The sequence below is a fragment of the Bemisia tabaci genome, chromosome 4 (assembly GCF_918797505.1).
Source record: "Bemisia tabaci chromosome 4, PGI_BMITA_v3".
Lineage (NCBI taxonomy): Eukaryota > Metazoa > Arthropoda > Insecta > Hemiptera > Aleyrodidae > Bemisia > Bemisia tabaci.
Window position 1 is genome coordinate 54,585,686 of NC_092796.1, and position 17,111 is coordinate 54,602,796.

Here is a 17,111-nt window from a genome sequence, read left to right on the forward strand (position 1 = left end):
AATTTTTACTCTGTATGATTAATAAACTTTGAACCTGAAAATAGCTTGAACATGTGCTGCTTTGCCAAAATTTTCTGAACCTCTCTCCAACGTAGGGGTTGCAATACCTGGGAATATCACATTTCGCCTCTTTAAACAACCAGCCAAGGGTCTACGCCCTCAGATGCGAGCCAGTCCGACCCTGGCGGTCAGTCAGTTCACCTCAGTTTGTTTACGTTTAACGTCGCTGATGTTTCACGTTGCACCCCCTGCATCACTGATCGAACAATAGAGGAGGAAACCAAGGGTGTCACTGCCGCGGTGGATGACGTCAAAAATTTGACTTTTCGAAGGGCGATATCTCGGTTAATATTGAACGTAGAAAGTTGCGGCCTGAACAGATCTTATTATTTTCAGCTAATCTGCAAGAATCAATCACCAAAACACGTTTCTGTGCCTAGCACAACTGACCCATCCTGGTCTGTTGAAAAAAGTGACAGCAATCGTAATGTGTTATGACCCGAATTACGGGTCAGAGGCTAGTCAAAATGCCTTCAATTTTATACATACATATTTTTGGGCAAAATGAGAGACGACGTTTCTCCATTTACGACGTTGCAGACTTCCTCAGAAATTTTATTTTTCTTTCGAGAAGCTGGTCAACATAAAACTTAAATTCTCCATGATTTTTCGTATTCGATAGCAGAAGATTTGGTTCAAAATTTAAAGTCGTAAATTTGGATTGTTTCTCTTGGAAGAGATGAATTAAGAACGGAAATTTTGAAACACCGCAATGAAGATACGTGGTTTCGCACTTCAGTCGGTGCGATACGGACATCCATCAAGTTTAAAAAGTTGCATCAAGTCCCCGTCACCGCCGACCAACGCGTTTGTCGATCGAATCAACTACAGGTATTATGATCAGGGAGTCAAAACGCCTTCAATTTTTTGAACGCAATACGGACATCCGTCGAGGTTGTATAGTTGTATCAAGGCGCCGTAGCAAACGCGTCCCATTGTTTATCGTTACAGACGAATATAAGTTGAGAGAGGCCAGTCATAATGCCTTCAATTTTATACATACATATTTTTGGGCAAAATGAGAGACGACGTTTCTCCATTTGCGACGTTGCAGACTTCCTTAGAAATTTTATTTTTCTTTCGAGAAGCTGGTCAACATAAAACTTAAATTCTCCATGATTTTTCGTATTCGATAGCAGAAGATTTGGTTCAAAATTTAAAGTCGTAAATTTGGATTGTTTCTCTTGGAAGAGATGAATTAAGAACGGAAATTTTGAAACACCGCAATGAAGATACGTGGTTTCGCACTTCAGTCGGTGCGATACGGACATCCATCAAGTTTAAAAAGTTGCATCAAGTCCCCGTCACCGCCGACCAACGCGTTTGTCGATCGAATCAACTGCAGGTAGTATGATCAGGGAGTCAAAACGCCTTCAATTTTTTGAACGCAATGCGGACATCCGTCGAGGTTGTACAGTTGTATCAAGGCGTCGTAGCAAACGCGTCCCATTGTTTATCGTTACAGACGAATATAAGTTGAGAGAGGCCAGTCATAATGCCTTCAATTTTATACATACATATTTTCGGGCAAAATGAGAGACGACGTTTCTCCATTTGCGACGTTGCAGACTTCCTCAGAAATTTTATTTTTCTTTCGAGAAGCTGGTCAACATAAAACTTAAATTCTCCATGATTTTTCGTATTCGATAGCAGAAGATTTGGTTCAAAATTTAAAGTCGTAAATTTGGATTGTTTCTCATGGAAGAGATGAATTAAGAACGGAAATTTTGAAACACCGCAATGGAGATACGTGGTTTCGCACTTCAGTCGGTGCGATACGGACATCCATCAAGTTTAAAAAGTTGCATCAAGTCCCCGTCACCGCCGACCAACGCGTTTGTCGATCGAATCAACTACAGGTAGTATGATCAGGGAGTCAAAACGCCTTCAATTTTTTGAACGCAATACGGACATCCGTCGAGGTTGTATAGTTGTATCAAGGCGCCGTAGCAAACGCGTCCCCAGACGACGTTTCTCCATTTGCGACGTTGCAGACTTCCTTAGAAATTTTCTTTTTCTTTCGAGAAGCTGGTCAACATAAAACTTAAATCCTCCATGATTTTTCGTTGATATTTCGGACTGATTATTGAAATTGATAGACGAGGAAGACAAAAGAGATATGGAGGGATCCTATCGGTGGAAATGGCTGGTTGTTATAGACAAAGCAGGGGGAAAATGGTGGACTAAGTGCACATTTTGCACTAAGGAACCACTATTTCTGGCTCATTTTAGAAACAACATGTATGCCATTGATTTCCCTATGCAGATACGTGATTTTATGGAAGAGCTAGAGATAGTGGTTCCTTATTGCAAAATGTAATCCAAGTAAAGGGTCCCTCGTGGGGTGCCTTTAGTTGGTCAATTGCTATACCTCCTTCGTCCATAGCAATCTCTCGTTTCTACCGATAGGACCGCTCCCTTCCGGTATCCATTCCCTATTTCCACTTTGTATCTTTGTCTATCACTTCCTCTGTCAATTTCAAGAATCCAGTCGACTGATTCGACAAAATCGCCTGGTCAAATCGTCGGGGTCATTTTTCCAGCCTATTATGCACTTCAAGCGCGCTTTCTCACCAGCGAATATACATGCACAGTATTGTCTAGCTCATTTCGTTGGGCGAATTTTACAGAATATTTGGGAAATTGCCCATTTTTAAATCAACGGATCTAATGCTCCACGAGTAGGCTGATTTAGAGAATAATGTTACAGCGAAATAGTCCTCCTCAAACCTAGTGAATCAATTATCAAAACCTTCGATTTTAACTTAGAACTATTGTGTTTCCGCTGCAGAACATGTTTTCGGATTCAATATTACTATGTCAACCTTTCAACAACAGTCTCTGAGTGGTGTCGTGAACGGGCAATTTCCTCACTTTGCTTATAGTAAAATCAAATATTCGCGAACTTTGGTGACCTTGCCTTGTACTCCGATACAAATGAATATGCACTTTTTGCGCCGGTTCTTGCTTCTAATTCACCATTGCGACTGAATGTTGCGCAAAAGCTTATTTTTGTTATGTTGGAGCCGTCCCCCCCCCCTTTTCCCCAAAAATACCAACCTTCCCTTTTATCCAAGAGGGAAACTTTGACTATTTATGGAAGATATAGCTTTGCTATTTCTGAGGAGGAGTGATGACTTATTTGGAGTACAACATGTTTGTAATCAATAATGTTGCAATGAATCAGTAAAGAAAATTACGTTTCTAAAATCTCTGATTGATTTCAAAGCGTGTGATGTTGGTGAAAAATAAGACCAATGATTACTAGTTTCCGAATGCCACTGATGATGCTTCTATCATGTATTGAATGGTTTCAAACCGTCGATGACGGGGGTCGAAGATGGGGTCTTAAGCTATCAGATTCTATTTTGGGTTAGTGTTTCACGGTGTTTCAGGATCATAGGAGGCGGTAACCGAGTAGGGAATGAAAGAAATCTTATTTTGGTGCACATTTTATAATTAAAAATCTCTTGGTATTTCTATATAATAAAAAAGAAAACAAGAGCAAGGAATTCATATTTTCGGTGTTTTTCTGGAAAAGACAGACAAATTAAATTGAAAATTGAAAAAAATTGGAAACACTGAAAATTCGAAATATTGAGTTAAAATTAAAATAATTTTCGTTAATCCGGCGCGTCCAGTGCCAGGCCTGCGCCCGTGTCACACTGTGAACACACATTTTCGGTATAGTTATTTTAGTTCGGGGTTACGACTAGATTTGGGCCGCGTTTAACAGAAATGCAATAAGGTGTATTTTGGAGGAGATCATGTGTTGGGAGTAAATTTAAACTATCGTAAATTTTCTCCTGTCAAAGATAATTCAAAGCCGATTAATATCTCATTACCTCATAGAAAATTTTAGAGCTGGGGGGCTAGGGATCGGCAGCTTGACCGGAAACTTCGTCAACATGCCCCAAAAACTTCCGCAGCCTGACTCGAAAAACTTGGCCCCTGAATATGACTTCGCGAGTGACATACAAATTGTTCACAATTCTGTGTGTCCGGGTGAAATTTCTGATATTTTTTCCTCCGTGTTTGAAGTTTTCCGGACTTTACCTACAAACGAAATACTATCATCATACTCAACAGGTAACGGTGAAAATTCAAAATATTCGGCGGAATCGTGGAAGAACTTCGTCCAAGCTCCTTCCAAAGTCGATCCCTCTATCCAGACTCCTTGGCTCACTATTATCGTCGTGTCATCATGAGAAAGACGAACCATGGTCGAGATCAGATCGTCAACAGTCTGGAACATATCGGAAGAAAATTGTGATCTTCATCATCGGTAAAAGTCTAAAGTAGTTTTAAAGGGCGTTTTTTTATTTTCTTCTTAACGGTCTGGCGGTCTTACGGCTGTCGTTCCTATCACATGAGTGATACAAACGTTATCAAGAAATAACTGCGGCCCAGAGATGTTCCGAGGCAGCGTTTTAAACAAAACGGAGGAGTGATATTCACATTCGAGGATGGCTGAACTGCTTTTGTTACACAGGTAGGTATACTTATTTCAAATTAGCGTGGCACGGTTTTATATGTGGGTATTAAAAAAAAAATAAAAAACGAAACGAAACGCGCTCATCTCTAGGATTTACAAAAAGAAAATACAGTCCGTGACGAAGATCAATCAACCTAAAAGATTGCAGCATTAGACCATTAGTACCTAAATGTTTTACAAGTTTTGAAAGATTCAGAACGAGCCCGCCAGTCATTGTCCGGCAAGGAACTCAGCCACTCGGCACATTGTATCGAGTAGAAGGTCAAAACGATTCGCAAAGGCGGTTTACTACCGCCTTTAGTTTTACTACTAAAAATGGAATGAGAAGAAGAATGAAGAGAAGGAATTCGGGAATGAGTTGATCAAAGTTTACAAAAATCGTTTAAATTGTGTAATCTCCATTCTCGTTTGTGACACCCGTGAGCCGAGTTGCCTTTCCCCATAGAGAAAAAAAGGAGGTGTTTGCATCTAGAGGTTTGTTTACCCTGTGACGTAGGTCGGTACAACCTGGCCAACGAAATCCGGAATTCAAAGTATGGAAAGCGGATCATAATGTTCGATTTTCTTGCTTAAATCAACTCATGATTTAATTCCAACTACTTTATGTGGTATGCATTTTTTCCATAAACTGCACCATTTCTAAGAAAATCGATGATGAAAGTCGCCGTACCGACCTACGTCATCAGAAAAATTCCAAGATGCCCGAAATGCGAACACCTCCTTTTTTTCCTCTATGGCCTTTCCTCGCCGGTGGCGAGGCGTGAATGATCGACTATCGACATTGCCCCATTAGAAGGTATGATAAATAATCGATTATTAAGGTGTCCGCTGCGAACACCCTGTTTATCGATCCTTTTTCATAGGTTAAATGGCAGATCTATCGATATATCGCAAAGCACGTCACACGCCACTATTCCTCGCCTTATAAAGGGACTCCAGGTACACAAAGCAGGTGTCATCATTTGTTATGAAGTAATAAGGCATTACCGGGCCTTTTACCGGGTTCTTAAACTTTGAACCCCCACCCCCCTTACCATACTTTTTTTTCGGGGGTTGAAATGTTGGAAACCGAAGTCCCTCAAAATAATATTGAATGAACGAAAAATCAAAAAAAGTCGGACATGGGAAAATATGGTCGATATTTCATCACTTGTTATTAGAAAGACTTATTTATGTCGCATGCAATTAGCAATCGCCGGCAATTAACAAGCCAGTGGTGAATAAATATATAGAAAATTATAAAATTCAAAAATAAAAGAACAAGATTATAGTGCTGATTATGTTGCCTATAATGTGAATAAGTACTTTTCCACCCTTAAAACATGGCAGAATTATGCACACTCAGAAGAGAGTGCAGTAAACTCCGTGACATTAGTTGGGTTGAGATCGGACAGGCAACTAAACTAACACCGTGACAAAGCGTAGAGTATCACAAAAAATGAAGGCGCTTCAAGCCGAGCTCATACTTTGGAAGACCATAACCTTAAAGATTGCATTATGCCGATGCGCATTATTGCGATTTATTGAAACAACGTGTGAACCGCTTGCAAATTGCCGGCGATTGCTAATTGCCTGCGACATTTACAAGGCAACTCCTGGATCTTGCGACAGCCCCATTAAAGAGATGACATACGGGGATAATCCTATTATTTACTTACGCTTATATCATAGATTGCTTCTGACACTATAATCAGATCCTGCCTGGGCATGGACCTAATTTTTTCGTCATCGCCCCAAATTAATACCTCAGCTCGAATTTCTCCCGAGGTGTTTTGAATACTCTTCAGATTTAGATCGATGCCGTGCTGTAGCCAGGGTAAAAGTTCCGGTTTGTCTGTGACCGTGACGTTTCCTCTGAAACGAAAAATTTGAAGTAACGATAAGGAATACGAATTATCAAATTTGTACTGCTCTCGAACAAACAATGAAATAAGTACTTGTTTCGTGTTAAGTACGAGGGTCGTGTATGAAGTAAGTTTCGCTCTATTTTTACTTTCTCGCTCCCATAGGGTAGAGAGGAAGTATTGTCATCCTCCAAGAAAAAAAAAAAAAAAAAAAAAAAGTTGAAATTTCATCATTTCTAGACGTTTTAAGGTCCCAGGAGTAAAAATAACCATACTTGAAAAAATGTGTGTCCGTCCGTGTGGCGTCCCCCAAATCTGTCCACAGCGATATCTCAGAATCTATCTGTTCGATTTCATTCAAAATTGGCACAGGACACCATATCTATGGTTTCCTTATGCACGTCCAACGATTTTGAGGTACGCTAAAATTTGGGGGGGCTACGCTCAATTGTCCATTTTTAGCAAAATCACACGGAAAGCTCATTTTGAGGGACTGTAAATTTTAAAAAATGCCTTTAATTCTTTAAAATTGGGCATCAAGCACATCACCTGGGTCATTAATTTAAGATCCTGAAAGATCTTTGGACTAAACTCAAAATTCAAGGGATTACGAGGCCCAAAAGTAGGGCACTTTTTTTCTCTGACTAAAAACGCCATGGGAAGAAACCCTATACCGTTGTAAAGAAAAACGATCAAAGCAAATTAAATGCGACGATATCAAAGAGGCGGTATTCACCGATCGTCCATATACACTAACATAAGGCAGGAATTGAGGAGATGTGATTTGCCGGAGAAGATTTGCTAGGGTGCGCCATAAGAGCGGCATGTTAATATAGTAGTAGTGGTAGTGGTAGTGGTAGTGGTGGTGGTGTGTTGGTAGTGGTAGTAGCAGTGGTAGTGCGGTAATGTTAGTGATAGTGGTAGTGCGGTAGTATAGTAGTGGTAGTGGCAGTGGTAGTGGTAGTGGTAGATTTCAGAAACGAATTCCCCGGATTTTCTGAAGATACTGATGGATAATACATGACATTTTTTCTGAGACACACCGAACCTGGAGCCGACGTGGACCTGGAATTTATTCATTCAAATTCTTAAATCTTAAAATATGACACTTGGTGTCATGGGGAAAAGTAAAATTCAGGTCGAGCTGTTCGGTGCGTTTGCGAAAGAAAGTGCTATGTATCACCCATGAAACTCTTCAGAAAAATCTGAAGAATTGATCTCTGAAATCTTTGACGCATAAATTTGTCCTTGTTTTCGAGATATCTTCGATGAAAAACGAGCCCCGTGTTATCTATATTATACAACTACAAGCAAAATATTGGAAGCACTATTTCTGACGAAGTGCCGGACCGATAAGGATGATCTTTACATGTATGTCATATGTAGTAGATGTAGATGTGCAAAAAATTATGAAACCCCGAACTTTTAATGTTGTAGAGCTTTTAAAGCTCATGTCACTTAAGTCCAATGTTAATAGCGTGAGAGATATGTCGTTTCCGCTGGAAACGTCAAGGTGTGGGATTCTACCTGAGTGACTCGAATAAACAATAAAACAATGGAAAAGCTCGTGAAGGGCTCCTCATTCGAAGAGTTGAGGAACGGTGCATCGCTCAGGGTTCAAGGTTCAAGGTCCAAGGTATAAGGTTTAACTCAATTTTTCCTGCGTTCTTCCGGCTTCGATTTACGGCATTGGTCAATTTACTTGACTGCTGAATTTCAATTAATATTTACAGCAGATACAAAGTGAGAAGGCAAGCACTGCGTCGCGTCGGGTCGGACCAAATATTATTAACTCTTAACGGTCGAAATCCTTTTTTTTTTTTTTTTTTTTTTTTTTTTTTTTTTTTTTTTTTAAATTAAGTATTTAAAAATATTACATTACATCATCATTATTTACAAATCTGAGTGTTACGTCAAAAATTTTGAAATCGATGCAGCTCGAACACAAAATGGTGTATTAAAATGGAAGAACATTTTTGCCTATACATAGGCGTATAGAGCCCGCGAAGCGGGCCTGAGGGCGCGAGGCGCTCTCCCAGGGGTTGGGCCGCGTAGCGGTCAGGGGGCAGGGCCCCCTAGTTTTTCATACGGGCCCCAGGAAGTGGGCACGAAGCGGGTGAGCCAAGCAGAGACGACTCGCAAAAACCGGGGGTGGCGCGTGGCACTCGGCCCGCAATTCATGGCGGCTCTTAGTTTATCTTTGACTTTACACGTCGTCTACTTTCCATTTGAAATTCTTACCCTAAACACGCAGCAGCAAGGCCAGGGAGGCCAAGCCCCGCCCCTAGCTCCAGCACTTTTTTCCCGCGGACCCAATTATTATTCTCCTCACAAGATTCTTCCAAATAAGATGCGATTGCTGTAGCCGGTTCCCATAGCACAGCAACAGGGTTAATAGGATGTATTTTGAGATGAAGTGTTATATTCAAAGTTTTCATTTCATGTTCCCTCTTCCACGATAGTCCTCCCCAGACTCTATCGAGGTACTCAGCATCGAATGGTGATGCTTCCTGTGAGGTGGGAACGTTCTCAGATTCCTGGGACTTATGCGCTTCATCGAGTCTAGCAGTGATTACCTGTAACATACAAGTAGATTAGAGTCCCTTTATACCCAGAGTTAAGACAACTCGATTATCAGCTGACTGGCAGCCGGCCTTGGCTGGCCTAGAGTCCCTTCATACTGAGAGTCAAGACAATTTGAATCCATTTCTGATTGGTTCCCGTATTTTAGGCCTCCACAGTGTCACAAACGGGAATAAAGATTACATTTTCACCAATTGCAAAGATTATAATCTAGAATGGACCGGGAATTACGGGTTCGGCAAGGAACAACGAACGGAATGAGAGGAGGAACGGAGAAAGGCATTTGAGAATGGGCCGATCAAAGATTACGGAAAACGTTCAATTTCTGTAATCTTTATTCCCGTTTGTGACATCCATGAGCCGAATTGTCTTGACTCTCAGTATAAAGGGACTCTAGGCTGGCCATGGAGGCCGAAACGAGTGCACCCAAACGAACGATATTGAGGGATAAGGATCAGGAATCCTGCGATGTCTGTCAAACAAAAACAACAACATCAACAAATTGATCAATTAAAAAGAAAATGAGATTGGTTTGTGAATAATTTCTTAATCTATTTTCATTTTGGACCGATGGAAATAACAATTTACTCTTGATAAACCACAATTAGGTAATATTTTCATTATTCTTGTTCACATTCGAGGTACCGCCATCTTGGTGCACTCGTTTCGGCCTCCATGAGCGAGAACCAATCAGAGTTGGATTTTTTTTTAGGCCACTTTCAGCCCAACCCTGGCCCACCCAAAAGTGAGTTGTCTTAACTCTGGGTATAAAGGGACTCTAAAGTAGATCGATGTAACAATACAGTACTGATTATGGGTGGACACATTTTTTCCCGACTTTTTGCCAGGCCAGAAAGGAAAATATTTGACAATTGGACTGCATTTTGCAATTTGGAACTATAAATTCTGGCCCGGTTTAAAAACAACGTATGTGCCATTAGTTTCCCCAGGCACATACGTGTTTTTTTCAGATGAGACAGAATTTATAGCTCCAAATTGCAAAATGCAGTCCAATTAACCCTTCGGGCATCGAACACCTTGAGTTTCTTCTTCGATTCCCTTCCTCCACTCTCTCGATGGGTGCTATCTGCACCTCCTCCCAGGAGGAACCCAATCCAGGACCTCCTTCGGCAACCTATCTCCCGCCATTCTCTGAACATGGCCAAGTGTGATGAACGTCAAAAATTGGCAACAACCCTTTCTCACCTGCCCACACCTTCTCCGACCAAGGATCACCGCCGTTTCTTGGGATCCTAAGGATCCCTTTGAGACTCACAATCAGTGGCCATATTCTCGCTGTAAAGATACTCTAACTAAGTATGATCTGCTGTTGAGGTGAAAAAACCCCAAAGTAGTGAAGATCTCACTGCGTGACCTCAGCTTAGAGAAAGTAACAAATTCATAACTAAAAATGTTCCCGGAAGAACTACAAAAAAAAAAAAAAAATAATAATAACTAAAAATGTCAGCGGAGTGATGGGAAGACTCTTCCCGGAAGATACATTTTGAGCTACTAAAATGCACATACTATGAAGTGGACTACATTTTGCAATTTGGAACTATAAAGTCGAGCCTGGTTTAAAAACAACGTATGTGCCATTGGTTTCCCTATGCTCATAAGTGTTTTTCCAGAGGAGGCAGAATTTATAGTTCCAAATTGCAAAATGCAGTCCAAGTCATGGTCATTGCATTACGTATAAAAGATTTGAAATAGTGGCTTTTGCTAAACCCTCTTGTTTTCACATTTAAAATCTAATTCTAAACTAAGTAGGTCCAGAGTTAAAAACAAAACCTTCAAACGTACTTGTAAATGACTACTCACCAAAAATAACAGCGTGGGGATAGTTTTGCGTATTCCGATTTGTGTCATTACCAAACCGTTTGAGAGATGCCGTAGGAAATATGGCCGGGTCGCAGGTTTTCACGTTTTTTAGCAGCGAAATACTCAAAATGGAGCCGGCATCACCCACAAAAACCCATAAGAAAAAAGGAAAACATGTCAACAACACAGAAAAATATGAGAAGAAAATGGACAACAATTTTAAGGGTAAAAACTTGATAGAAAAGGGATGGAACGAAGAGAAAAACTACAATTATACCCGCACGTGACCACCTGTCTGTATTATCACTGCATATCAATCACAAGGTATTGCACTTTTTACCATAAAATGGTAAAGTGGACGGATTATAGAAATAGAACACCACTCGAAAAAATTGTGTGTACACTAGAGCAAGGAAGTCACGAAGTTGTAGCGCGCAACGGAACAACAGTATTTCTGAGAAAAGATGATTTCACCCAAGGAAGGCGAATAAGAATGATGCATACAAAACATTGGTGTCTGCTGGAATAAAATGCTTAGTCGGCGCGTCCAGTTCGTAGCGCGTTGAGTCTGACAGTCAGTGTATTACTGTATTTTTAGACCGGCAGTGAACTCTGACACCGAGTGTTGATAAAGCCACAGAGCAAAGTGGAGTCGCAATAAAGATAGTTTCTTTTAGGCAATTTTTCACCGCCCTTTACAAGCTTGCCTCGTGTGCGACGAGCGCCTGCGCGATGCAACATTGTAGAATGGAAATATGACCGGACGATTGCAACTGGATCACGTGGATCACCACGCCGCGCCGCACAGAGGATCGACTTAATAGGAGAGGTGGGACAAGACTTGAAAACTTTAAACGCTTATAACTCCGTTTAAATGAAACTTTGAAGTTCTAAATGTGGTTTCATCGGTTTCCTCGTAAAATTTTCTTTCAAAAGCACACCTTGAAATGTAAAATGTGACGAAAAAAACACCAAAATTCGCAGTCTTTGTCAAAAATTTTTTGTCCGACCTCTCTAATTGACTCGATCCACTGTGCGCCGCGACGTACAACATTTTTACAAACGTTTTTGAGCATTGAAATAGCTTTTTTAATATTAAACGCTATGAACGCTATGCAGTTTACGATAGTGAATAGAGAATCAAATTAAGCACCGCAGGTGAAAATTTCGCAGTTTCGTAATGTAAATAAGCTCCTTCTGCCCTCGTTAACCTTCGGTTTAGAATCAATGTAATTAAAAATTAGCCTGCAATTGCGAGTGAAACCTGACCTGACCATTAATGATTGGTTAGTAATTTTTTAGAGGGATTCAGCAACTTAAACGCTATTCATTTCTTCAGAGTTTTTGAAAGTGTTAATACAATGAATTACAAAACATTTAGATTTTTAACTTCATCAGAATGGATGTGAAAAACTTCAAAATTTTTGTTTGCAACGCGAGGATCATCGTGGATAAGTGGGTTTGTGTCCCTGATGACTGTTGATGAGATAATCTGTGAGCGCGCTGAAAAAAAATTCTCGGCCTTTTTACCAAGGTCCGTTGGTACCTTTACCATATCACTTTTTTTTACAAATTACTGGTAATTTTATTAAGAGAGACTGGTAAGCTTACCTAAAAACCGGTATTTTTACTGTTAATTTTTTCAGGTAAGAATACCACTTTCATTGGTAATCAATTCCCGGTAACTTTGCCATTTTATCTCGGTAATTCTACCACAGTCGATAAAAAATATTGGCATTTTTACCAAGGTCTAGTAAAATTACCGAGAAATTTCAATAATTTCACCGAAATTTCTTGGTAAAATTACCAATGCTATAAATGGTAATTCTACCAAGAAAAAACTGGGATCAAATAGAACCCTGAATTCTTGGTAATTTTGCCCTTTTCTCAGTAAATACACCGAGATTTTTTTTTTTCAGTGCGAAGGTCCTTGAGGGGAAAAAAGGCCACAATTCTGTGTTTTGCGGTGAGGGGCGATCAATTCTAGAAGCTGCAGATGGGTTTATCTGCTTTACACATAATGTAAATGTGGCTGAAGAAAGTATGACCACTTCTGAGAGGAGAACTTTGAGCCTCGAATGCTCCTATCTTGGGGTACCTATGATATTTTCGGATATGGTACAAGGGCTCTATAAAGACGATATTTTGTTCACTTGTGCGCCAAGCTTGCTCCCACGAGCTACTGATAAGTTCGCAGGATGCTTTTTAAAATCCTGTTGAGTGGATGGATAATCAATGATGTTTTGCATGGAGCATGCTTCAGTGGCTGCTTCTATCCGCTGATAATATGGGCCAGTGCCCAGACAAATGAAGCGCGGTGGCCGTTGGCAGACAATAAGAGATAAGCAATATCATGGAGTAACATTGAAAGGCGACGGCTGATAAAGTTGTACTTCATAGAAAGGAGTGAGGAAAGAGAGTCGGATTGACTACCTATCAATTAGACGTATTTCTGCCAAACGGAACTATGTGCATTAAGGCATGAGCCCTGAGACCCATATGAATATGTGCATAACAGGGCTCACGTCATAATGCACGTAGTTCCGTTTGATAGAAATACGTCCAATTGAATATCATCATCATCATCGTCATCATATTTTTTTTCTTTCTTTTTATCTTTATTAATAATTTCAACTGCACACATATATTAAGAATCAAAATTAAGGGGCTAGTTAATAAAAGACTAGAGCTAGAATTACAATGAGTAAATTGGACGTATTTCTGCCAAACAGAACTATGTGCACCAAGACATGAGCCCTGAGACCCATAAGAATGTATGCATAACAGGGCTCACGTCCTAATGCACATAGTTCCGTTTGGTAGAAATACGTCCAATTGTGGGCCCTTAGCCCTAACTTAAGAACTAAACACTGGGACAGTGATTAGTATGTGCTATCATCATCCATCACACTATATAATTCCGTTACCCCGACCCTTCGAGACCGCCGCCGCCGAGCCGATCCGGGCGCGGGTGGTAAAGGCTTGAGCGCCTCGGTGCCCCGATGGCTAGAGGGATCGCGCGGCGGGCCCCGCGCCCCTTGCGCCCTTTGAAAAATCGGTTATCCCGCTCGTCCCGCATGGAGATGTCCGGTTTTTTCCGGTCAGCTCATGGATCGGCTGCCAAGGGCGTTTGTCCTCATGGAAATCGCAGTGGATAACGGGTTGTCGGCAAAAGCAGCGCATCGTCGCGCAACTTTGCGTGTAGATTCCAGTGACGCCGCGTAAACTATACACTGAAAAAAAAAAGTAGCTTGGATTAAACATGATGATTCTTGAATTTGCCGCCAAGAATTTTTTTTTTTCTTGCTTTAAGCTGACTTTTTCTTGATACAAGAAAAGTAATGCTTGGGTTAAGCAAAAAAGTAGCTTATATTAACCAGAAAAATTCTTGATTTAAGAAGAAATACTTCTTGGCGGCAAATTTAAGATTATTTTTTTTCAAGTGTATGTGAGCTGGTCACGGGGCTTCTATCAATGGCGTCGTTCTTCCACTGGATTCAACTGAACAGATGAAAGCAGTGGGTATTTCAGAATAATAGACCCCAAGACAAGGTTTGATCTAGAAACAAACCTCACTTGTCTGCTCCTCAAAATTATACGTAAGAAACTATTCACACACAACGGGAAGTTTGTAGATCAACTTTTGAACGGGATACTAACAAATCGATTAGCAAAGGGCGAAGCCACGGATCTCCTTTTGCGACTTTGGAGACTCGCATCCCTGCCATACTTTATTTTTCTGTATTAAAACTACTCCACGTACTTCATTTAAAACTGTCTTAATTTTTCTTATTTTTTCAGCAGAATATTCCGTATATATTTCAAGCTATTAGGTTAGCCTCATCATCATTTAAAAAAATTGAAAAAAATGAGTAACAAACAGCAGGAAAAAATGCCGGGATTATTCTATCGCGAGTTTGAATAATCGCGCCAAACAGCGCGGCCAGCAATAAACGCATATTAGCGCCTGCAAGACTGCAAGAATACTTCACGCACTGCGCCAAACAGCGCGGTTGGCGTAAAACGCATGTTAGCGCCTAAAAGACTGCATGAATACTTCTCGCATTGCGCCTATATAGCAGTGCAGTCGGTCAGTTGGCGTAAACGCATATTAGAGCCTACAAAACTGTAGGAACACTTTAACAATTTCGCGCACAGCACGGTGCGCAATTTTAATCGATGTAATTTCTCGGTGTCACCCGCGCACTGGAAAAAAACACATTGGATCTAGAGTCCAGACTCTGAAAAACATCGACAAGAAAAAATACTCTTGATTCAATCAGATTTAAGCTAAAATCAAGAACCAAGCCTACTAATTTGAGCGGATTTCCTTTTGATTTAATCTTAAATCTGATTGAATCAAGAGTCATTTTTCTTGTTAATGTTTTCAAGAGTCTGAACTCCAGATCCAATGTGATTTTTTTTCCAGTACGGTGCGTTGGACACAGTATCCAACCAGTGTACAACGCGAGTCTGCTATCCTCGAAGGACCGTGGAGATTTCCCTGCTTCTCGTTAACTTTCCCATCGTTAATTAATATCCCTCATTGTACCTCATCTACTGGTCCTTCAGACGAATTTGCCAAATCAGATATCCAGGATTTGCCAGTTTCAGTTGCATATATCATGACCAACTTCGCCCGTCGGCTCGTTCTACTATGCGTTTTTGCCTCGCAATTTTAATGTTTTGAGCCATGAAGAATCCGTGTGTAAAGCGTGGACGTCCGCCGGCAAAGCGTGGTCTTGTCTCTCGCTACCCCTCCGCGCGGCGCATCGAGCGGCGCGGCGTCAGGTCTATAGACCAGTAATAACAGGGAAATGCGGCTGAAGCGAGAGTTGGGAAATGATCTGCACATCCAGGCGTCGATTCGATCTCATTCTCGGCAGGTGTAAAGAGATATCTATTCGACCACGGGTATAGGCATATTGCCGCTAGCTGGATTGAAGGCGCATCACACTGCGAAGATGTCTCGACCGCGCTTCCTTACCTGGCTTGCAAGACGCATAAGTTGCCGCAAAACTAGGACCACACGTCCATTTCTTTTGACATTTTCTGCCCAATTTTTACCACAATTAAGTGGTAAATATGTATCTTCATTGCAACGATTAAGATACTCGGATGATGTTTCATCGATGTTTAAACGATGCAGCTATTCTGAAACTTGATTCTCGTTACATTAATTTTGGTATAATAAAAAGAAGACAGAACGAGCGAAAATATCACGTCGAAATTTTTTGTGATTTTATTTTAAATCGTTCCGGAAATTCCCTGGGAACCCTTCAAAAAAACAGTGTGTAGCTTTTTTAAAAAAAATCGATTAAAAATAAAACATGAGTAGAGATGTGCAACGTTCCAATAAGGACACTTTTGCCGAGTGCAGGCGTCGATATCTGATTTTATTCATAGCAGGCGTAACGAGATAACTATTCGACCACGAGTGTAGGTATATTGCCACTAGCCGGATGGCAGGCGCGTCACACTGCAAAGATGACTCTATCGCGATCCCTTATTTCCTGGCTCGCACGACGCTATATAGCCGCCGCTAAACTAGGACTACGTGTCATTATTTTTGACTCTCTACTTCCGTGTTTACCACAATTAAAAGTAAAATATGTATCCTCAGTGTAACGATTCAGAAACTCGGATGTTATTTAATTTTTCTTTGGTTTTATAAAAAGAAAATAGAACGAACGAGAATACCGTGTCGAAATTATCGATGATTTTATTTGCGATCACTGAGGAAAATTCGCGAAAACTTCTCAGAAAAACTGTGTAGTTTTTTAAAAACATCGATTAAGGTTAACTAACGAGTACCAGAGAGTTTCTGGAATATGATGCTGTTATTTTCCACTTCATTGCTAGTAAACAGAGAAATTTTCATCAAATTATGAGATACTGCCGGTTTACCAGGTGCCTCACACGGGGCGCTACATCACATGCTCATTAGCGAAAATTCTATGTAGTTAATTTTACAATTTCTCCTAAATAGTAATGCTGAGTGAATGGAAAAACAAGTAACCGCCGGGAGCCAAGGAGCACATGTCAATTCCTCACCTCACTGCATGCTTTTCATTCTGTCGAGTTCCGGAGTTCGCCTTCAATAACAGTGAAAGCAATATGAGCAGCTTGGGAGCACGAATAGTTGCTTGCAGTAATTTTGTCACTTTTGCTTTGTCCAGGCAAGGAACTTACTTTGATCGTAGTCAAAATCAAAGAAGTTATCGAGAGCGAGAATAAATTGGACGTATTTCTACCAAACAGACCTATGTGCAAGTGAGAAATATGGGGTGTGCTCGTTAGTTCTCTTT

At 40.7% G+C, this 17,111-nt stretch overlaps 1 protein-coding gene across 1 annotated transcript; it reads right to left on the reverse strand.

Moving 5' to 3' along the window:
• Window positions 1-3,496: 3,496 nt before the first annotated feature.
• On the reverse strand, window positions 3,497-11,439 carry LOC109034158 (protein N-lysine methyltransferase METTL21A). The gene is made up of 4 exons (XM_019047161.2): window positions 10,804-11,439; window positions 8,641-8,975; window positions 6,214-6,409; window positions 3,497-4,306 (listed from the first exon to the last, which is right to left on the reverse strand). Exons 1-4 carry the CDS (start codon window positions 10,849-10,851, stop codon window positions 4,046-4,048), a joined length of 840 nt encoding a protein of 279 aa, XP_018902706.2. The 5' UTR covers window positions 10,852-11,439; the 3' UTR covers window positions 3,497-4,045.
• Between the last annotated feature and the right edge of the window lie 5,672 nt (window positions 11,440-17,111).